The 19,440-nt window shown below is 38.6% G+C and overlaps 1 protein-coding gene across 10 annotated transcripts in view; it reads left to right on the top strand.

Moving 5' to 3' along the window:
• The window catches only part of arhgef1 (Rho guanine nucleotide exchange factor (GEF) 1), a 52,910-nt gene extending 34,047 nt beyond the window's left edge, over window positions 1-18,863 (top strand). For 3 of the 10 annotated variants that reach the window (XM_028010834.1, XM_028010841.1, XM_028010850.1), the window contains exons 8-32: window positions 1,586-1,615; window positions 2,886-2,988; window positions 3,160-3,226; window positions 3,428-3,457; window positions 3,852-4,022; window positions 4,747-4,876; window positions 5,760-5,771; window positions 6,416-6,574; window positions 8,691-8,881; window positions 8,977-9,123; window positions 9,388-9,470; window positions 9,574-9,699; window positions 11,060-11,174; window positions 11,731-11,831; window positions 11,979-12,053; window positions 12,142-12,217; window positions 12,689-12,856; window positions 12,942-13,029; window positions 13,109-13,216; window positions 13,725-13,777; window positions 13,875-14,021; window positions 14,124-14,249; window positions 14,332-14,516; window positions 14,937-15,041; window positions 16,024-18,863. In XM_028010834.1, coding sequence (XP_027866635.1) covers window positions 1,586-1,615; window positions 2,886-2,988; window positions 3,160-3,226; window positions 3,428-3,457; window positions 3,852-4,022; window positions 4,747-4,876; window positions 5,760-5,771; window positions 6,416-6,574; window positions 8,691-8,881; window positions 8,977-9,123; window positions 9,388-9,470; window positions 9,574-9,699; window positions 11,060-11,174; window positions 11,731-11,831; window positions 11,979-12,053; window positions 12,142-12,217; window positions 12,689-12,856; window positions 12,942-13,029; window positions 13,109-13,216; window positions 13,725-13,777; window positions 13,875-14,021; window positions 14,124-14,249; window positions 14,332-14,516; window positions 14,937-15,011 — 2,566 coding nt within the window. In that variant the 3' untranslated portion in view covers window positions 15,012-15,041; window positions 16,024-18,863. Of the gene's footprint in view, window positions 1-150; window positions 1,516-1,585; window positions 1,616-2,885; window positions 2,989-3,159; window positions 3,227-3,427; window positions 3,458-3,851; window positions 4,023-4,746; window positions 4,877-5,759; window positions 5,772-6,415; window positions 6,575-8,690; window positions 8,882-8,976; window positions 9,124-9,387; window positions 9,471-9,573; window positions 9,700-11,059; window positions 11,175-11,730; window positions 11,832-11,978; window positions 12,054-12,141; window positions 12,218-12,688; window positions 12,857-12,941; window positions 13,030-13,108; window positions 13,217-13,724; window positions 13,778-13,874; window positions 14,022-14,123; window positions 14,250-14,331; window positions 14,517-14,936; window positions 15,042-16,023 lie in introns of those variants that run through there. The other 7 variants (XM_028010905.1, XM_028010870.1, XM_028010860.1 and 4 more) reach the window with 7 other exon arrangements.
• The last annotated feature ends 577 nt before the right edge of the window (window positions 18,864-19,440 follow it).

Here is a 19,440-nt window from a genome sequence, read left to right as displayed (position 1 = left end):
GATACCTTTTTAGTTACTCAGTCATAAGGAAGAATCTGATAATCATCCGTCCCTAATAATATACAATTATCTTCAAAAGCTCCTCGCTGTGTAATCTTTTTGATTATCATTTAGACATTCCTGGATGGGAATCAATAAAAGTACCAACTGTGTATGCATTCAATTTATGCATGCATGCAATATATTTAACCTGAAACACAGTGGGGAATCCAGCAGCAAATTAGAGGAAAAAGAAGCACTCAGGGTGAGAGTGTTGGCAGGAGATCTGCGACAGAAGTGCAGCAAAACAGCGTGAGAAGGAAATGAGAAGGCAGAGAGGAAAAGATGGAGGCAGCAGTGCCACGCTGGCAGGAAGGCTCTCCCTGGAGTTCAGCCAAGTGTTCGTTGGGGTGGAGGTGGGGGCGTTATGCACAACAAGAGACACAGAGCAAAGGATCCTGAAGGTTATCAGTGCAGCATTGCTTCTGCGATGTGCAGAGAGCAGCAGATCTCAGCTGAAAGTTGTCCTTGACCCTGCAGCCATCAACGGTTTTTCAGACGAAGGGTCAGACAGGGAGGCAAAGGAGGCCACGGAGAGGGCAGAGGATTGTCTAACTTCATCCTGTCAGGACAAAGGAGGAGGAAGTGGAAATGAAAGGAAAGGAAATACAGTGTTCACACTCTGCTGTCACCCTGTGAAAACAGGCAGGGATAGTGGAAGGAGTTTCCAAACTTTTCAAGACATTAATTCAGCTTCAGACTGTCAGTTGGTTCAGCACTGTTGGATGTCTATCGCCATTGCAGAAATGATCCAACAACAACTTCGCTCTATTCATTCCTTCTAACAGTTGTCTGTCTATTCCTCTGCCTGCTACAATCTCCCACAGTCTTGCACCCGATCACCCTCCACCCACGTAAACCTCCTCTCTCACTTGACCACAGCACAGTGACCTCACCCCATTTGTTGCTCATTGGTCTCTGTGGTGATGCAAACTAGATGGACTAGACATTCGATTGGATAATGCAGGGAAATCCCGGGAAAACCCCTCCCATTCTTTTATGTTCATCTCAAAACAGAAGGGTCAAATGTCTGCAGTCTTGCCTGCATGTTGCATCAGACAAAAACATTGTTAAATAGAGCGTTTCCGCTGTGTTGGAGCAATTCAGATTTCCTTTTTGCAGACTCTTTTTACCGGAGAAGAAACGTCAGCAGATATTTGGGAGACCAAAGTTTTAATCTGCATTTCTTCTGCTTGTATAAGTATCGTTTTTGCAGTAGAAGGACAGACATTGTTGAACTGTTGGATGCTTTTCATTTCATATTTTTGATCTTTTCCATTTTGTTTCTTTTTTGGTCTTCTTTTTTTGTGCAAACCTTAGAATATGATCAAAAGCTTTAACTCTGAGCACAACAACCAGATTGTCAGCTTTGAGTTGCATCAAGATAAACTTAGTCATTTTAAGTTCCACCGACCCAAAACAGAATTGATAATTAGTCGAGCAAGCGAACAGGAAAATGCTACTTAAAAAGAAGAGGTAAGCTGTGAATAACTCTGGTTGATTGTTGATAAGTCATTGTGTATCTGTTTCCTGTCTTTTGTTTTAGACTTACTTTTGTCCCAGATGAGGATAAATGGTAAGTTATACCCTCTTTTTACTCATTAAGTTTGAAAAGTTTTCCTTGCTGTTTTTTGTTTTCGTACATTGCATCTTCATGCTTAGCTTGGGTGTGGCCAAACCACAAGATTTGTATGCATTCAAGCCCACCAAATGCTCATTTATAAAGTTAGCTTTGCAGAAGAGTTAACTTAATGTGTATGCTTTCATTCTCTAAAACCTTACAAATTTTTTTTTTTTTTTTGTATGTTTTATGATCCACTCTAAGTTTTGTTATATTTTCATTTGGCTTTGACAAAGAGTGATAATTTAAACATGCTCTGAAGGATATTGTAGTTTGACTTTGTTCTGTTGTCATTATATCCAATGGAGGATGTGCTTCCAAACAGTGTGTTGGTTTCTAATATGAAGCTCTGCTACTGTGGGGCTCCACACCAGGTGCTCCTCCATTTCTCCAATATCTCCTCAGCTCCTCCTCTGTCTCCACACTTAACATCTTTTTTCTTCTTCCCACAATTTGAAGCCCTGCCTCTGAAAAACAACCCCTCCCCTGGTTATTTTTTTCTCTTTCTTCCTCTGCCTTTGTTTTAAGTTCTTTTTGCTTTTTTGTCCATTGGTTTGATTTCTCTTGAACTTTTATTTACAAAATTCAGCATATTTCCTTTGATTCTTTATTACTTACGGAGAAATGCGAAGCCAGTTTCATCAGTAATCATTATCTTTCCATTGCTACCTGGCATCTGATAAATGGCGTTAAAGATGGTAGCTGTTGTTTATTTAGCAGGATCAAACTCTTCATTAATAAACACTACAGAATTTTTAGTAAGTGCCATCAATCAGCCTTTAATAAGGTATGGCTGTAGCAGGAATCATTTTAACATGTGGTGGTACTTAGTGTCAAGATTTTAATGTTAAGGGTGAGAGGCAAATAAATATTTTAACTATACCATAGTTAAGCTGCTTTTTGTGTGTAGACAGAGAACAGTCAGTGTTGACATTTTAAACTGCCATTAGCATCTTATATTAGCGTTATTTTAGCATTGTTAGCATAACAACATGCAAACAACAGTCTGTGTGTGCTTCCTAGAGAATACAGACCTTCAGTTCAGAAAGCTCAAACAGATATAAGTGAGCAACTTTGTGGTTGCACGGGGGGCCTTCCTGTTTTCTGCTGATGTGTCAATCCCTCTTGGTAGAATTTTGAAGAAATGTCCAAAAAAATATTTAATTAGAAAGCGTTTTTGTCGCTTTATTTTTAGATAACCACTGTCTTTAACTGTTTTTTCTAGCCAAGCCATCTTTGCTGCAGTAGCTGCCTACATGAAGCACCTCGAAGTCAAAAACAGGGCAGGAGATAGTAAAAAGTCCAAAAGAGGTTTCCCTTGGATTAAGGTATGGTATCCTCATGAGTGCACAAAGAAAACATCCTTGCCCTGTTATAGAAAGTAAATTAAATCAACTTTACATTTGGAAACCTATTTTCAGGATGCATTTTCTTTTACTTTTACTTGAGATTTTTGTTTCGCCTTCTGTTTTATTCTACCCCTGTGTTCTTCTATGTAGAAGAATCATGATCCTCAAAAACCCAGGACTCGGGGGTTCCATGTTCCAATCTGGATTGGAGGCAGTGGTAAGATACTTTTTTCTTTGAATTGAATTTTTTGCCATGTTCATACAGATTTATTTTAAACATTTAAAATTACATTTATTAATTATATAAAAACCATACATGTACAAACATCTATGTGTTTTAGAAACATTAAAAAACATGCATATTGATTTGAATGAATGGTCTGCATATAAGAACCTGTCCTGCCCTTCTTTCCTATAGCAGTCGAAGGCAAACTAAAAGAAGCTGAAGGTACCCTTTGTTCAGAGTCCTCCCTTATTATCTGTAGAATGACTTCATCCCTACTAATCAATGCATCAGCATGTTTGCATGTTTTAAATCAAACAGCAAGGGTGTGTGGGTGCATCGTTCTTCACCTGCGTTTCAGTGGATATTTAGTTGTGGTGTCCTAAAGAAACTTGTTTAGAAGATTTAAGATCCTCAATCTAACCATCCCATCCTTAACAGGAGCCTTGATTGCACCAAACATACTCAAATTCTTTACTTGTCTCATAGTTTTTTTCCGGGTTTCTTTTGCCTTTGTTTTGTTTTTTTACCTGACTGGGGTGCTTTTGGGTTATGGCTTTCTGCAGCTGTATTGTTAACAGTTCCGATTTCATAAATATATTCATTTCTTCTCCTGTAGTGGACAAAGATGCTAAGGGAAGGGAAGTTAAAGGGGGTCCAGGCAGAGGCTCATTGACCGAAACTCCAGTTCCTTCCATCAAAAAACCTGAAAACTCAGCCTCAGTGCCAAATGCGGAGCCTGCTGGCAACAACTTGACCCCCACCACCACAGAGCCCACTCCAACCGATGGTAACACAGGAAATTCTATATTGACTCTGAAAACTGATTAGAGTTAACTGCTGGAGTGCTTTAGCATGTTTTACAATTTTGACACATTGAATTCAGTCCTAACAGGAACGCATCTTTTTATTCCCAGTAAAAATACAGCCATGTCTCTGCCATGGTAAAATCTAGTGACCCAGACCAAGAGAACATCTAGAGGCTCAGAAAACCTTTATGATTGTGAAGAGCTTATTAGTCAATTAGGATGGGTCACCATGAGCTTCCAATATTTATTTTTATTATCTATAAGCCAAAATCGTCCGAATTACAAGAAATAGCGGCTTGAAATTTGAAATGTTTTATGCTGTATAATCTATAAATATGAGTTTTACAGTCTGAAATGAGTGACAGGGAATATTGGACATTTCTCAGTATTGGAATATTTGGAGCTATAGCTCTAAGGAAGGGGAAACAGAAAAGATAAACAATTTGAAATTGTGGCAGAGGCTCACATTCTGTCAACCCTAACTTTGATTTTATTACATTACTCTGATCAAATCAACATTTTCTATCAAATAAAAAGATGAATGTTTTTGGAGTTTCTGTTGGGCAAATTTCACAATGATTGTTGCAAAATTCTCAGTCGCTGAATGATTCTTTTGTTAAGCTCAATTGTACTTGAACTGTGATCTGACTGCCTTTGACTTTTAATTTTTTGTTGATTATAAAATGAGGTTTTCTACCCTCTCAGGTCAGCCAATCACTTGCTCAGACCTCCCCTCGCCGACAGACTTGCTCCTTCCAGAGATCGGAGCCGTTGTTCCTATCATTGAGCACAGCTCACCCCACGATGCTCACCCAGAGGAGTCGGACAGAGAAAGGTGAGAAGGAAGAATGAAGACAGGAAAGAAAATATTATCCGATTAACATCAGTCTATTGGCTCAGGACTAGAGATGGGGATTAAATTGGATAGAGCGGGAAATGGGGAGAAAAAACCGAATGTGTCTGAATTGTGCTGGCTGTGGGAGTGTGGTAAAACTCCCCCAGCTGTCTGTCCCTGCTGTGTGCTAGCTCTTGTCATGCCGCCCGTCGCTCGCTAGCTAACAGATCCTGCAGTTTTGAGACGGACCCTCACCGAGGTGAACGTGGACTCAGCCCCCTTGCCTTCCCTCTCCCTTTTATCCTTCTTCATTCATCTTCCTCACAATGGCATGTGTTTCCCTTTTCTGCTATCTCTCTGTTCCTTTTGTTTCTGTGTGTTTCTTCTCATTTTAACATCAGAGCTTCATCGCAGATTTTATTGGCCTCAGTTGCAGAGTTGTTACAACCTTTTTTTTCATTGGAATCAGGCACATATTCACAATGCTGATCAGTTTGTAATGAACACAGTTTGATTATTGATTACAGCGAATATTTGCTTTCCAAGGTGCAGCTTTTCAGCCGCAAGTGAAGTTTCGACCTTCAGTCAAGCTTTAGTCGTATTTTAGCTGCTTAGTCAATGTGCTTCCTAAGATGTTTCCGTGTGTCAAAATGAGGACCAGCCTTGCATTTCTGCTTGCGTCTTGTGTGATTCCATGTTGTTGCCAGGAGCTTTTAGCATCGTACCTGGCATGCAGTTCAGACAGTGGTTCAGTAACATCTCCAGGGTGTCACTCATGTTGGGGTGTGCGTACATGCATGTTCTGGTTGTGACTGTGGTTGAAGTCAGCTGTGTGAAGGGCGAAGAGGAGTGTGTAACAGTGTGATGTTCCGTGTTTTTGCAGACGGAAGCCAAGGTGGGTGTCAGCAGAGAAAACAGCAGAGACACGCTTCAGGCCCCAATATCTGTTCACATATGATGCAGACAGAGAGCGCAATTCTCATAAGCAAACGCACTTTACACTGAGTTTTGTGTTCCTGTTACAATACAACACAAACTGGCTAAGTATGTAAAAACAGATGCGACCGGATTAGCTAGATTATGGAGAACAGCTGGATTGTAAATATCTGCTTTATTTGAAACTGGAGAGATAAAACTAAATTAATTATAGAGGCAATGCATGGCAAAGATACTTACTACGTGGCATTCAGATGCTATGATGTCAAAAAACAAATTCAGTGTTTTTTGTCATACTAATATATGCATGTCATGTCATGCATATTTACGTTTCAGTCAGTATTTGTCTTTGTTAGTTTTTTTTTTTTTATCTGTAAATCTTTTAATTAATTTCAGTCATCCATTATTCTCCCTATTCTGATAATTAACTCAAAATTTTACTCCATCCTTACACCTTTCTGTAATTTTCTTTTTTTCTACTGTCTTTTGGATCTGTATGTTTCTTTTTCTCTTTTTTTCCTCCCACATCTTTATCCTGTCCCTGTTTCGTTTCACCTCCGTCATCCTGTCCCCCTCGTCCTCTCTTACCTTCCCTCCATAAAGCAGGAAAGTAGGACGCAGCGAGAGCGCCCGCGTGGACCGGCACTCGTCTCGGCGGCGTGGCTCTTCTCGTAAACAGTCTCGCTCCCGTAGCGACGTGGACCTGCAGCCTCCGTCTTCTGCAACAACTCCTACCCCGCTGTCCCCGCAGAACCTCCATCCGTAAGATGGGCAGTCCCTGTTTTATTGAAGCCTCTATGGCTGGAGAAGCTCACAGCAGGGACAGACAGGATGTCAAACACAATCACTAGAGCTACCAGTTTGGAATAGGGATGTAAAAGGAAGATATTAACGTCTACGTTTTTGGACTTTTTAAAATGATACAGTAGTAAATTATTTATAGTTTTGCAAATGGTAAACCCACTCTTTCACTAACTTTTATATTGCTTTTATAAGCAACATCATGGTCTACATATGTCTTTTGATGAATAAAATCATGTCAAAGTGAAATGCTTTTTAAAAACTGCTAGTTGTTTAAAAATATGCTGGTCAAAATAAGTATTTGCATAAATATTCGGCGACTTTATAGCGACTGACCTAACTCAATAGAGGTTCAGCTAAGTGATGCTAACAGTAGTCAGATCACTGCAATGCAGTAGTGTGTCAAGTTATTGTCGTATAAAAATAGCTGGGATTGAAAACTCTGACTTCTGGTTCATCACCTGCTATTGTAGCATGAAGGACACAAGAAGGAAGTCATAGAAAAGATTGCTGAAAATAAAAGTCACGAGATTGATACGAAGAGCGATTTCTAACTCATTGAACCTCCTATGGAGTTTAGTTAAGTCCATTTTGGTCAAATGGGAGGAGTATGACCTGGGTTCATTTGCTTTGTGAACCATATCTTTGGCGCTCTCATGGTCTGGGAATGCTCTTTAGTAACGTTCCCTGGAGGGCTCATAGATGTAGAGGGAAACATGAATGGAAGAAAAAATATAAGATAATCTGACTCCTGAATCCATCCATCCACTTGCAATCCCTTCTAAGCTACTTAGAAATTGTTCAAAACTGATAATGTAAATATTTTAGTGCTCAAATTAAAGCCCTGATCTCAGTCCGGTCAAGAATTTGTGGTTCAATTTGAAATGATCTGAGATCACTTGATCCCTGGGCCAGATGGCGGGTGTTGGCCCAAGTTGTCCCTGGGCCAGCTGTTTTGAATGAAAGAATATAGTAAAATTGCAGCATCTGATTGAGACTAATCCAACTGAATTGATTGCACCCAAAGACGCAACAAAATAAATGATGACCTGAAGGGGGAGAATCTTCCTAAACAGGTATCATTTTGTAAACGTCTGTTTCACTTTGATAAGATTTTTTATTTATTTTGCAGTATCATAAATACTGCTGCTCATAAATACCGAAGCTTAATTTCTTTCCCAAGAGAAACACCTGTGTGTTACTAGAAATCCATTGTGCATCTTTTGCAGTGCCTTCTACAATTTTACTGGTGAAGATTAGGATAAACCAATTAGGATAAATACAGCTTTTTATTGTTAAAGATTTACCTAGGAACCTTTAATTAGTAATTTGTCAGTCCCAGTTTCTCCAGGGTGTAATATGTCATGACAGAGTGTTGTCTCTTTTAGCCACTCTTCAAAAGAGAAAAGCAAGAAGTTTTTCAAAAGAGGCAGATGTGCATTGATCTTCATAGTTCAGGAAAACCTTTCAAAAATCACTACAGGCCTAAACTTGCCCTTTTCTACATCAGTGAAATAAGTGAATAGTTTAAAACTGAAACTGTAGTATTATGGAAACCACTTCAACCTGGGATTTATTAACAGATATTGAAGAGGTTGCAATGAAGTGAGACAGAGCCACTAACTGGACTTCACCTCAGCAGTGGCATCATCTTAAAATAAACATTCTATTCATTTTGTGCTCTTTCTCATCCTATTGACTTCAACCCACCACTTCTCTTGGTTAATTTTTGGATACGTGGGTCTTGGCCATCCTGTTTGGCAAGTTTTGATTGGCCAGAATGATGTTAGTAAAGAGTGCTCATTATTTCTTCAAGAATTTGTTGTTTCACCTTAAAATATTTAGGAGAGTAAGATTTATAAAGTTGCTTGTAAAGATTTTGAGAATGTGGGGCTAAATTTACTCATGTTTTATTCCTAGTTTTTTCTTAGCATGATGTTGTGCTGCTATAATAAAAACATTTGCTACTAAACTTTACCAGGATTGGGATAAACTGTAGAGGGCACTGTAAAGACTGCCTGGATTGTACCTGGTTAAGGTATTGCAGCTATAAGCTAATGCGTCTTTTCTGTGTTAGTTTGGATGGGCCAGCTTTCCCTTCTGAAGTGCCTGGCCAGGCCCCAACAAGCCCGTCCCCACAGTTGGAGGAGATTGACCCCCGCTTGCAGGAGTTGGAGCAGGACCCGCCCAGCTGGAGGGTGCTGGCGTCTTCTGAGACCTTAAAGAACCTGAGCAAGAAGGAGACCAAGAGGCAGGAAGTCATAAACGGTAAAATTCAGCAAAGTGTGATATAAAGAAAGAGAAAAATTTCATGTGCCTTTGTTTTATGTTATTCATTCTGCACTTCCTGATTTCCGTCTTAGAGTTGTTTGCCACAGAGCATGCCCACGTGAGAATGCTGAGTGTCCTTCAGTGGGTGTTCGCCAAGCCGCTGGAGAGGGCGGAAATCCTCTCTGCCCTGGACCTTGAGACCATTTTCCCAAGCCTTGAGGAAATCATTGACATGCACTGTGAGTGTTGTTGTAATCACATAGTCTTCATAAATTTTGACTTTGATAAATACCTTGTATCACAAAAAAAAAAAAATTGCAGTTTTTTTATTTTAGATTTATTTTAATAGTGCCTGGATTCTGAGATTAAGCATAGTTATGCCTGTAAACTAGCTATTTAGACCAACAGAACAAACGCTGACATGGTTTATTACTGTTTCAACAGCTGGGAATGAAGTATGAAAGAGGTTTTCTGGTCTATGCTGTTTTTGTCTCCTCTTCTAGATAACTTCTATGAAAGCCTGAAGAAACTGCGTGTCAGTGACAACTACATCGTTAAAAACATCAGCCCCACATTGCTCAACAGGGTAAATTAATCCTGCCTTTCTATATTTATTGATTTCTCTCATTATTTCTCTAATTTTTTCTTTTTCACTCTGCATGACGCATGTTTACATGTGTGTGTTTCAGTTTGGTGGCCCTGAAGGAGAATGGTTTCAGAAACTGACAGCCAGATTCTGCAGTTACCAGACCTATGCTCTGGACCAGATCAAGCAAAGACAGAAGAAAGACGCTCGCTTTAACTCTTTTATACAGGTATCGCAATGACTCAGAAATAAATTATTCAAAATGTAATAGATTTACATGCATACATGGACTCACAAGTCAAAGACATTACATACATTGTACAAAATGGCAAACATACAGTATCTTGTCAGCACTGTCTAGAGATTTTTTGTGGGGAGAGGTCATAAATTTGTGATGACCACTATAAAACTTTGACTTTGTTGACCTTAATGGAAAAACCCATTAGTCCCAAAGCATGACGGATGTCTGGGAAGGTTTTGAGTATTTCCACCTAATCTTCTTTTCTCATCATGTCTTTTTTGTAAATGTGTCAGAACAGCATGATGCCACCACCGCCATGCTTCACAGTGGGAGATTGGTTTTGTGAACTTTTTCTAGGCTTTCTTATTTTATTTCTAAGCATAAAAGCGGGTAGTATGGCCAAACTCTTCAACTTTAGTCTTATCAAATCCCAGGACTAATTTTCTTTATCTGTGAGGACATTGGAAACTTTAATCTTGTATTTTACACTGTTTTAGTCAATGATTTCTTCAGCCAATGTTGATGGGACTCATCTCACTGTGGGTGATGATCTTTTCTTTTCAGCTTTGGCCTGCAGTTTTACAAAGTCTTTTACTTTTAATCTGGAGGTGACCCACCACACCAAAACACATTGACCCAGGGTCCCAGAGATCAGTAGGCAGCCTGAATGTTCTGCCTATCTACAGGCTCGACATTCACATGGTGTTTATATTTGCTTATAATAGTTTGAACAGATGAAAGTTGCGCGCTTGGTCACCTTCAAAGGATAAATCAAGACTTATTTATGTCACAATTGTCTTCTCAAAATTATTGCTGATTTCCTTTGATTTCTCCCATGATCTCACACAACAGAGCAGCCTGTTATATTTGAAGGACAAATCTGATGTAGTGATATAAACCGAAGCAAAGGTAATAGCAAGACGGAGGGGACTTCAGAGTGTTCGTGTAATCTTGTATAATCGTCAGCAGAGTCTGATGCAGATAACACGCTGATGACATCACATAACAAATCTGCTTATATTTAAAACCCTGAATGCATTTGGGCCACAGCAGATACGGGGATCCTTCATGTTTATTTTACCCCTGTTGCACAGGTTAACATTTAACCTTGTAGGCCATGCCACTTTGGTTCCACAATCAAGTTGTATGATGCCAGTAGTCTGACATTTAGCAAATAGAGACATTTTGGTAATTCTAACTGAGCAGAAATACAGGAAAGTTTAGACTGGTTTAATGTTGAAGAGTGGGGAAAATGCTTTTTTTTATGTATATGTAAATTTCTGGTTTCAACTGTAAGTGGCATTCCTCTGACAGTGTGTGTGCGGGTGTGTGTGTGCTTGAACCTCAGGATGCAGAGAGTAAACCCCAGTGCCGCAGACTGCAGCTCAAAGACATTATTCCTACAGAAATGCAGAGGCTAACAAAGTATCCACTGTTGCTGGAAAACATCGCAAAGAACACAGGTTTGTGTTTGTGTGCCATTACCTTATCATTTCTACCTTTTGTATTAAACTCAGCTTTCACTCAAGTTTCTCTGAAAGTAGTTTGGATTTGAAATACAGAACTTGGTCATTTAAAATTTATGGCAGACGTTTTTATTACAAAGCTCTATTACAAAGATTACAGCTTCGAGAAAGTTCTAATTAGTTCATGGATAATTTACTTAAATTTTTTTTAGTACAGGGATTAATAAGCTTTGCTTTACAAAACATCAAGTGTTGTTAAAAGACATAGTAAATTGTGCTGTATTATTTATGACAGGGTGCAAATTATTTATGCTCATTTAGAAAATTACTGTTTTTCAAATAAGTCAGTTAGTTTCACTTTTCTATGCTAATTTAAGCACCAGGGTTTTATTTCATTCCACTGAGTAAATAATCATTTAAGCAACATAACTGTTTTATTAGTATTGAGCTTAGCTGTTGAATGTTTGCATATTTCACTGTTATGACTGAAGTTTGTCATTTGCTTTGTTTTGTAAAAGCTGACCTCAGCTCTGTTTTCTGCCTGCTTCTACAGAGGAAAAAGAGGAGAAGGAGTCGATCCAGCAAAGTGCAGAATGCTGCAGAAAGATCCTCAACCATGTCAATGAAGAGGTCAAAACAATGGGGAACATGTTGGTAAGAACCCAATAATGCATCACTCAATAAACTGTTGTTACTGAGCAACTGTTGGAGTCTTCTGAAGGTCTCTGTTTGTTAGACTCCTACTGCTTCCATGTTGACTTATCAAACAGAAATCTGATCTCTGTCTGTCTTTGCTCCCAGACTCTAAAGGAGTACCAGAAAAAACTGGAAACATCGGGGCTGAAAGCCAGTGTTGAGCTTTATACTGAATATAAGGTAGTTTACTTAAAAAAAACAACTAGTTTTTAAGTTTTTGTTCTTGTTATCTTGGCTTTTCTCAACTCTTTTCCTTTGTACGTTTAAGAGCATTGACTTGACTCAGAGGAAGATGCTTTTTGAAGGTCCGCTGGTCTGGAGAGTCACCAAAGAGAAGGCTATTGGTAAATAAATTCACATATTTAATGCAAAGAAATCCTTAAGGTTATAAATGAAGCATTTGGCTGAACTATTATTTAATATACAACTATGTATTGGAACAAAACTTTTGATAACTCAAGTGTGCTGTGCCCCAAAGGGAAACAGTTTCTGTATATTCTAAGCCTTTCTGATGTTCAATGTAATTTTTTCATTTCCCTTTTTGATATTTGCACATTTAAATTGCAATGATGGGTATAACACAGTTGAACTGCACCTGGTGGAGTTTGACTTCCTTTATGTTAGTTTAAATTAGTGGTGTAAACCTCTGTGTAATAATAGTAAAGCCACTTGATAGACTAAAACAGTCTACTGTTTTCAAACGGTTTGAATCAGTAAAATACTGCAGTGAGTAATCAAAAGAGCTATTATAAACTATCCAAGAACACAGTGAAGAGAACAAATTTTGTGAACCTGAAAAAATGTCTTTTTCTTAGATGTGCATTGCCTGCTGCTGGATGATATGCTGGTTCTTGCACAGAAGCAGGAGGACAAGATGTTGCTAAAATGCCAGAGTAAAAGTAACATTACTGCACAGGAGGGCAAGCAAATGCTGAGCCCAATTATAAAGCTGGACTCCGTTTTCCTCCGTGAAGTGGCAACAGGTTAGTTTTTGTAGCTAGTAAGTAAAGATCCTCCCAGTACATCTTAAAATTGCTTTATTTCTGTTTTTATTTCTTATTCTGTCAGATCGGAAGGCTTTTTATGTGATATTCACATGGGACAGTGGAGCTCAGATCTATGAGCTGGTGGCTCAGTCTATTGCAGAAATGAAAATGTGAGTGTTGAAGCTTACTGTCAAGAGTAAAAGTGTTCAATCTAAAGATGGGGAACTCATTAGCTTGTTTGTTTTGTAGTTGGCATGATATAATAAAGTCAACGGTTGACGTTCTGAAGAAGAGTGGAACATCCATACGGTTACATATTCCTCCTGGAGTTGGGATTACTCCTCTCAGTCCCACCACGTACGTGCTTTTGTTTTTAAACAAGCAACGAAAAAAACTTTCACATTTTCCCTTTGCAGAACCATAAACTTCACTCCGTTTTTTGGTATTTTATGTGATTTGAGATTTAAAGTAGTTCACAGTTGTTAGAATGTTTAATACATTTTTTATGGATGGAAATGGGAAAAATGTTATCAGCCCAGCAGAGTCAAACCTTTCTGCTTTTGCCTTCTCTCTCTTTGTGTCCATATTCTGTTTGTTTGTTTGTTTATAAAGACTGGGTATAAATTTTCCCACTGTAGACATATTTCCCATAAACATATAGCATAACTTCAGTATTTTAATCTTTAGCATGAGGTTAAGGGCCGACAACTCTGGAAGGTTTAGTCTAGATTAGTTTGACATAATTTATAGGAACAGTTTTCAGACAAATGCATTAAATATTGGGGTTATTATGTTACAAAATGTTCAAAAGCCAAAGCGGAATAAAAAAAAAAAGACTTACCCCTTTTTCTTTTCTTTCTAACAGGCTGAGTGCTCCATTGAATCCATCTGAGAATGGAAGTTTAAGAGGCAGCAGCGGTAAGGCCACATTAGAGCATCCCAATATACAGGATTAGTAAAAATGTACCTTCATTAGATTTCTCTAAGGCCAAAGCTGATCTGTGTCCATCTACAGACCAAGAAAGGGACAGTGTGACAGATCACAACGCTGTTCCTCCAAGGGTCAATCTGATAGAGACGTTGACCGACAGGGGTCTCCTTCAGGTACTGGATTACTCCAGCAGGAACCAGGAGAAGGTGGCTGACGGTGCTTTGGATGAAGGTGATCAGTCGTCTCGCTCATACTACTTTGTTGTTTTGTTCCTGCCTTCCAAAATTAGCTTTCCAGTACTCATCAAACTACTGAATTTGTCTTCTCTGCTAGTCATGTCACTTAAAAGATTGCTGATTGGCAGCATCAGCCTGTCAGAGGACTCGCAGCATGATGAAGAACATGAAGAGGAGCAACCAGATAAGCCGTCTCATGAAACGGAGGCCCCTCAGCCAACAGGTTAAAGATTCGAAGACATTTTACGGCTAAAATGATTCAACTGTGAGCTGCCATCTCTAACCTGAGCTGTCTTCAATAACAGTAGAAAGCGAGTCTACAGACAGCGGATACATGCAGGTGAACACCAGTCCTTCTGCGAAGGAAGATGGAGCAAAACAAGAAGATGAAGACGGGAGTATCTTTGCCCCTCTGGTCTTGTCCCAGGAGAGAAGAGCCGAAGTAAGCAGGAGGCTGGACAGCCTGCTGCAAATGATACAGAGACTACAGGTGAATAAGGAGGGAGATGAATGGGAGTCTCAGGAGGTGAGCAGATTGTACGACGGAGGCAGATAAAGATGTGAGAGGAGAAAAGATTGAAGCCGAGTGGAAAGGAACAGCGTAGCTGGCCATTTCAGCGACAATAACTTAAGTAAGGAGCAGTGGACAAAATAGGGCCAAATGGTAGCAAAGAGAAACTGGAGAATAGAAAACCATTTAACCACTGCTGTTACTGCTTTGCTGAAAATTGCCTTGTAAAATTGGACTTGTCTAAAAATGGCCATTATGTCCGGCGCATGCAATGGGATGTGTCAGGGAAGCAGCGAGGGAGACAAAAGGTGGATGTTAAGAGGAGGAGGCTGAATTGCGTGTGTCTGTAAGTGAGTTTGTTCTCAATTCTTGAGATGATATTGATTTTCTGTGTTTCAGGCTGTGGAAGAGGAGCATCACAAGCTGAGCGAGGTCCTTTCTGAGTTCTCGCTGGAAAGCGCCAACTTCCAGTAAGATGCCACTTTGCCACCTGCTGGCAACACGGTGAGAACACCAAACTAGATCCCTGAATTTGGTAAATTAGCATGTTTTACCCTTAGGTGTTATTATGTATGTCTTATTGTGTGGATGCTTTTTGGGAGGGAAAAAACCTGTCAAACATGAATGTATTTTACGCCGGTGGCACTTTTCTAAGATTGTAAGCTTTTGCTTGAAAAGGATAAATGCTTAACTGCAAATTTCTCTCTTTTGAAAGTGTTGTCAAAAAGAGAATTTTAGTTTTTAGACCTCTGGAAGAAAAAATTATTCTTCTTTTCTGGAAAAACTTAAACTTTGGTTCACTTCTAGCATCAGTTCAGAAAATAAACAAATGATGCTGTTTTGTCGTTTTTGATCATCGCAAGATAACAGTAATAATGTCAAAACATGAAATGGTCAAACACAACTAGTTTTTAAAAATACTTTGATTTTTAAAATAACATTACGATATGCCCAGTTTATAGTGATATAAAATAAAACATCTAAATAGCAGCTTGTAATCCTATTCCAGTGATAGCGGTTTGCCTTCACTTTCCCAGCTCAACATTCAGAGAAACGAGTAAAAAGTTTTAAACTACTGAGAAAAGCGGCTGGCTGTTATAAACAGAGAGAAGAATATTAACTGAGGTAAAAATTTAGAGCTCCCTTTCAGACAGAAAAATATTGCTCCAGTTCTCTAAGTTATGCTATTCCAGTAAAATATTCATTAAATATAAGTTTAAGTCTCTTCACATATACATTACTACTGCCTGAGATTCACTTTACCTTTAGGATTGCAGAAGAACAAAATTACAATGAAAGTCGAGGCAAAAATACCATGAAGTCAAACTCTTTTAATTAAAAAAATATATTGAGTAGTAAAAAGATGCTATTAAACTAGAATGGTAAAAATTCTGACAACCCGTCTCCTCCGCTACAAAATCCACTGATCTGTTTCTTCAACTACATAATATTTGTTACACTTTCTTTCATATGTCTTTCTGTTCAGGTTTTCTTCTGGCTCTGGTTCAGAACAACATGACTTTCAGAGGCTTCCCTGGAACTTCCAACCCCCCCCCTAAAAAAATCGTCTTGCCTGGATCCAAGCTGTCACTATTATATCTTTGTATCAGAGCTGTTTGCTGCCAAAGCAGGAAGTTTTCCGTCTGCCAGAGGAGTGTAATAGCTTTGCGCTCAGTGATGGAGCGTGGGAGGTGTGTGTGTGTGTGTGTGTGCGTGCGTTTGTCTGTTTAGATGCATGTTTGAAACAAAGGTATGGAATGGAGTAAAAAAAAAAAGAAAGGAGATATCCTGCTTTTGAGTGGGAGGTTGTTTTTGCAGAGAGGTGCCAAACGTAATGAAGCAATATTTTGATGCGAGAGATATGCTGCCTAATGAAATGTAGTCTTTTCTTTCTGCTGTAACACACATATGCACACCCGAGACATGTATGCTGGAACATAATTGACAGTAATGCCAAGAATAGCAATGTATAGGAAAAACAAACCCTCAAAGGGTAATGTAGCATTAGAAGGATTATTAAAAAAAAAAAAAAACAACTGCTGGTATGTATTATTTCTAGTTTATGCCAAAGTACAACAAAGATGCACTTTTTCTCTGATCAAGACGAGTTAAAAACACACTGTAACCACAAAATTTCTTATTTAAACTTTGTTTCAGTATGCGGTTCTCATCAGTTGGGCTTTATGCAAGCAGTCCTCTGTGTCGGAAGGATGCATGCAAGAAGGGGTGTGTATGTGTGTTACCGGGTTTGAGAACGTGTTTATTTGGAATTTCCTTTCTGTCATTCTCAGTAAAACATTTATGAATAGCGGCACTATAGGCAATCATGCTGTTGATAATGGAGACGTGTTTGTATGTACTGCTTTTATTTATTCCTCTGAGGATTTTTTAGGTCAGCGAGTTGCCTCATCTTACTGATAATGTTACAACACTGGGCCAGGTTGAGGCGAGAGCGGCGTGCAAAGGGTTGGACAAGGCTGCAGAAGGAATTCTGGGATATGTAATGCACATCAAAGGTGGAAAGAGAGAAAACACACAGGCCTGAGAAGGATGTTTGGAGTTTCTTGATGTTTTTGGCTTTGGATAGTTTGATAGAAGGTCATGAAGAGGACCGTGGAGAGAGCCTGAGTTTAGGATTTGTGCTGATGAAATCTGAACTCATACCTGAAAAGCGCCGAGAACTTCAGACTTGTTCATAAATGCACCGTTTCTGCAGCATCGAGAGTTTGCAACTTCTGATCCGAAACATGCTTCAGTTGGGGTTAAGATTTGTATTATATGACATTAGATGCGTATATTATTCGTTATAAAGTCCCAACTAGCAATATTTGTATCAACGCTTTTCCTGCCTTTGCATTTTACTCAGCAGTTGATTGTAATTATAATTGTTGTAGTATAATTCCTAAGTAGTGGCATGATTGAGACTGTGCACACAGGACCAAAGACATGACATAAAGCACATTTAAGAGTGGAAAAAGTGTTTTTCAATAAATAAATTAAAAAATACAGTTGATTTAAATGAATGTACTGGTAAATATTATTAGGACTATTAAAGCTTTATGACCAAATTGCAGCAGTATTTGCAGGTCTCTGATATCCTGCTTACACCATAATGACGTTAACCAACTAACCATCGTTCAGGTGACCAGGTGCATAAGAAATCTAGCTGCAAGAGGCCAAGCACTGTTAAAGAATCTGTTACCAAACTGTTTGCATGGGACCTGCAGAGAAAGAAGGCTAGGACATGCTTAAAACTAGACAATGTAACAAATGACACTTTCAGGACTTGAAGGAAGGAAAGCTGTTGTCTCATTCCAATGTCACACTGTAATCATGATCGCTTCCTGATATGCATTCTCATTGTTGCCACAACAGATCCTACCTTCTGAACCTACTGAACCTCAATATACTTACACCATTTAGTCACTTGAGTGCCGCAAGAACCAGAATCATGTCTGTTTTTTTTTAAGTATACTGCCATTTTTCTCTCATGTCTTCCTCTTTAAACTGTATGCAGTAAAAGATAGTCTGAAGGCATTTTCTTATCTGTCTTCATAGCATATTTACCAACTGCATAGTGTTACCAGGAGTTTCATTTAATGTACTTAGAAATAGGTTGGGGATGTTATTTCATTTTTTTTCGTTGCTTTTTAAAGAAACTCTTGTAATGTTGTGCTATGCATTTCCTGTTTCTGTAAAGCAGGGAGGAATGTCTGCAACCAGTCAATGCACCAATGAATTTAGCAAACATGCAAATAATCTAACCATGGCAGATTCTGTTAACATTTAAAAGTGTGACTTTTGACTTCAATATGAAATGCAGCTTTTTCGCTAGTTGGAACTCTCGTTATCAAATCGCAAAACTCAGAAAGCACTCGTGATGCCTCCAGGCTTCATTGGCTGGCAACCATTACAGACATTTCTCCCCGTTTCTCTTTTTCTTTGATGCTTTTTCTTATTTTTTCTATATACCATGTGTAAAGTGTGTTTATATAGTGGTGCCTTCTTCCTGTCCATTGATTTGTTTGCTTCTTAAAGGGCTTGTAAAGTAAAAGACAACTAATTAAATGATTAATAAGAAGTAAGACATCATCCCAGAATGTTAATTAGTACATTCTGTAATGTTCTAATCAACATCTCAGAATGTTAATTCATATTTATGGTAATTATATTTTAGGTTCCAACTTCCTCCCCTTTTGTTTCAAACTCCATTAAATTGTTATGATTTGAGCCCACTCAGCCAGAGCCTTCATTAAACAACCACACTGCTCCTTCTTCCAGCTTAATGACCTTATAAGAAAACAAAATGGATAATTGAGAACTATATTGTGTATTTGGTATTGATTTTTATGCTGTAAGAGGCTCTTAAAAGATGTACACCTAAGGAAAATTGTGGTACGTTCGTGTTTGTTTGTTTTTTTATGTTTTGTTTTTTAAAAATAAACTGGGGAAATAAAATGAAAAATGTGTTGTTATTGTTGTGCTGCATTTTTTTTCTTCTTCTGTGCAACACCCAGGTCTGTTTACCAGTTCCGGGACCTTACAAAAATAAATAATAATAATAATAAAACCTTCAGAGAACCTTCAGAAATAATGAGATTTGGTTAAGCATAAAACAAGGCTTTCATGCCGAAAATTATCACATATCATACAAATGGAACAGATGCAGAGTGCCGGCTCCACTCAGCTCGCCTTAAGGGTTAAACAAAGCTAAGCAAAGATTGTCCTCATTCTGCATTTTCTCTAAGGTTTGTTGGTCTGACTTAATCAGTTTTGTTTGTGTGACTGTCAACAGTCTGTAAAAGCAGTGTGCATGTGAGCAGATAAGAGAAGAATCAACACTATTTTATAGTTAAATCCAGATTAGAATTACCTCAAAATATTTGAAAAGAAATGGTATTTT

The sequence above is a fragment of the Xiphophorus couchianus genome, chromosome 3 (assembly GCF_001444195.1).
Source record: "Xiphophorus couchianus chromosome 3, X_couchianus-1.0, whole genome shotgun sequence".
NCBI lineage: Eukaryota > Metazoa > Chordata > Actinopteri > Cyprinodontiformes > Poeciliidae > Xiphophorus > Xiphophorus couchianus.
The sequence above is the reverse complement of the archived record's forward strand: the minus strand, read 5'-3'. Positions and strand labels throughout refer to the sequence as shown.